The sequence below is a fragment of the Thunnus thynnus genome, chromosome 21 (assembly GCF_963924715.1).
Source record: "Thunnus thynnus chromosome 21, fThuThy2.1, whole genome shotgun sequence".
NCBI classification, from domain to species: Eukaryota; Metazoa; Chordata; class Actinopteri; order Scombriformes; family Scombridae; genus Thunnus; species Thunnus thynnus.
This window is the reverse complement of record NC_089537.1, coordinates 7,802-10,000: the sequence shown is the minus strand read 5'-3', so window position 1 is coordinate 10,000 and position 2,199 is coordinate 7,802. Positions and strand designations below refer to the sequence as shown.

Below are 2,199 nucleotides of genomic sequence, written 5' to 3'. Positions count from 1 at the left end.
AGTTTTGGGAAGGTGGTGAAAAAGTTAGTTTCAAGCCCTGTAAGTTAATATAACTCTCATGCACCCTGCTAGAAGATAAACATTTGCCTAAATTTCCTCAGTCACCATAGTCTTTTCTAATGTTTACACATTTCTCCCGTCCTCACCGGGGCCGTACGGGAAAAAGTTAAACCTCCGACTGATCAATTACATGTTATTTAACCGTGGAGTTCAGGGCTGATCCATTAGTTTCACTGTGCCAATGCTGTGTGTAAAATTACCCGAGAAAACGGTTAGACTTTCTGGAGTCGTGTTGACTGCTGTTGAGCTAAAGTGCAGGACTGTTTGCGGCTTTTGAATCTTATGCCACGCATACATCTGACCAAACACTCAGTGAATCTCTCAATGTCTTAACAGTGGAGGCAAAACCAAACTTCTGCATAATATAAGTTTATATTTAAGTTCTCTTGGCAACATATCTTATAGGTCACAAAATATTGGGGTAATTAATATGCTATTAATTAATGTCTTTATTTGGCAATCAGCATATTTCACAACGGACATTTTGGCTGTTGATATTTTCATCTGCCGGACAACATGTGATGCTGGCAAAAAGCCGACATATGCTGACTGGCATACACTCTGTTTCCTACATGTAATTCAATTATCAATTCCATTAGATTTCTTTACAATTTAAAATCATTACTGCAACTTAATGCAAAAAAAGAAAGTAGCTGGAATGTACGTCCCTTTTGTCGATAAAAACTCTGTAGTCAGACGCAGCTCTGGCCTACAGGCCTGTTGTCTGTTTCTGACAAACACTTCATGTTTCTGCAGCCAATTAAACTAAAATCAGGATTGACTGCTGCTCTACAAGTCATAATGAAATCATTTTTCTCCAACTATTACCGGGACTTACTAAATCAATAATTTTGGATCTTCTTGGATATTATCAAACAGGAACATGTGTGCTCTCAGCAGAAATGCAGTACATGAAACAATAAAGACATTTGAAGCTGAATAAAGTTATCATTAAAGTATTCTTATTCAATAAAGAAGCTTTTTCTTGTCTGTCTGTCAAATAAATGACTTAAACACATAGCTGAATATAAACCAAGAGTCTTTAAACACTGAAGTTAAAAGCTCAGATTTCATTAACTTTAGTTTATCAAACATCATTTAACTCAGCTTCAGAGACATATAGAGGTGAAAGTGTGGGTACGCATTTAACCTAAGATGAGTTATTCAGTTTTTATGAAAAACTCATTATAACCCGTAGAAATGAACAGATTGTGATTCTCATCAATATTTACATCACAATTAGTTGGACAAGTTTTTACAAACTACATTGTAATTTCAGAAACATTTACATTAGTAATTGATAAAAAGATGTAAAATCTGAACTTTGATTAGTTCATTGTTTGATCAGCATGCATAGCTATATGATCACAGAGGTTTACATATAAATTTGCAATGGGTACAAAGACTCGTCATGTCTTAGAAATAAAAACAGTTTTAGTTCATTGAAAAACCCTCCAGTAACTAACAAAAGTACAGAAACAACATTAGACTCCACCTTTAATCTGAACTAAAGGAGCTGAAACAGTCAGTCTGTGGATTGAACATTTCCAATAATCTATACCAGAAAGATAAGTGTTTAGTCTATAGACAGGATTTCAGCTCCTCATTGTTAAAAGTAGAAGCAGTAAAAGTTAACAGAAAGTGTCTCACCTCTCTGCTGGGCTGCAGCTCGCTCCATCAGCAACAACAACAGCAGCAGCTTCATCTCTGCAAACAGCAGTTCAATTGGAGTCAGACTGGGTCAAACTGGAGTCAGACTGGGTCTAACTGGACTCTAACAGGTCTCAGTGTTAACTGGAGTTAGAGTGGAGTTGAGGCAGAATAAATGAGCTGCAGAGGAATGTGTTGCTGCAGAGCCTCTGCTGGCATGCCACTGTGACTCTACCTCTCTCTCTCCCCATTCATTCAGTTCAATAAAAGGGGGGTGGAGGGGGGGTGGGGGTGGGGGGGCTGTACCATCTGCTCTGGAGATGGGGGGAAGGAGAAGGAGGGGTGGGGGGGGGGGCTCCTCCTCATCTTTTGAGTTTTTGTTGGAGTCAAAACATTAAAACTAGTTTGAAAAACAAAAGATGAATGTTTGTAGAAAATAAAAAAGAAGTAAATGAAAGCTGTAATAGACACACTAACATGTATTCCTGT

The 2,199-nt window shown here is 37.8% G+C and overlaps 1 protein-coding gene across 1 annotated transcript in view; it reads right to left on the bottom strand.

Moving 5' to 3' along the window:
* lama1 (laminin, alpha 1) overlaps positions 1–1,885 on the bottom strand; it is a 50,974-nt gene extending 49,089 nt beyond the window's left edge. The window contains exon 1 of the mRNA XM_067578253.1: positions 1,711–1,885. Coding sequence (XP_067434354.1) covers positions 1,711–1,765 — 55 coding nt within the window. The 5' untranslated portion in view covers positions 1,766–1,885. The remainder of the gene's footprint in view (positions 1–1,710) is intronic.
* Between the last annotated feature and the right edge of the window lie 314 nt (positions 1,886–2,199).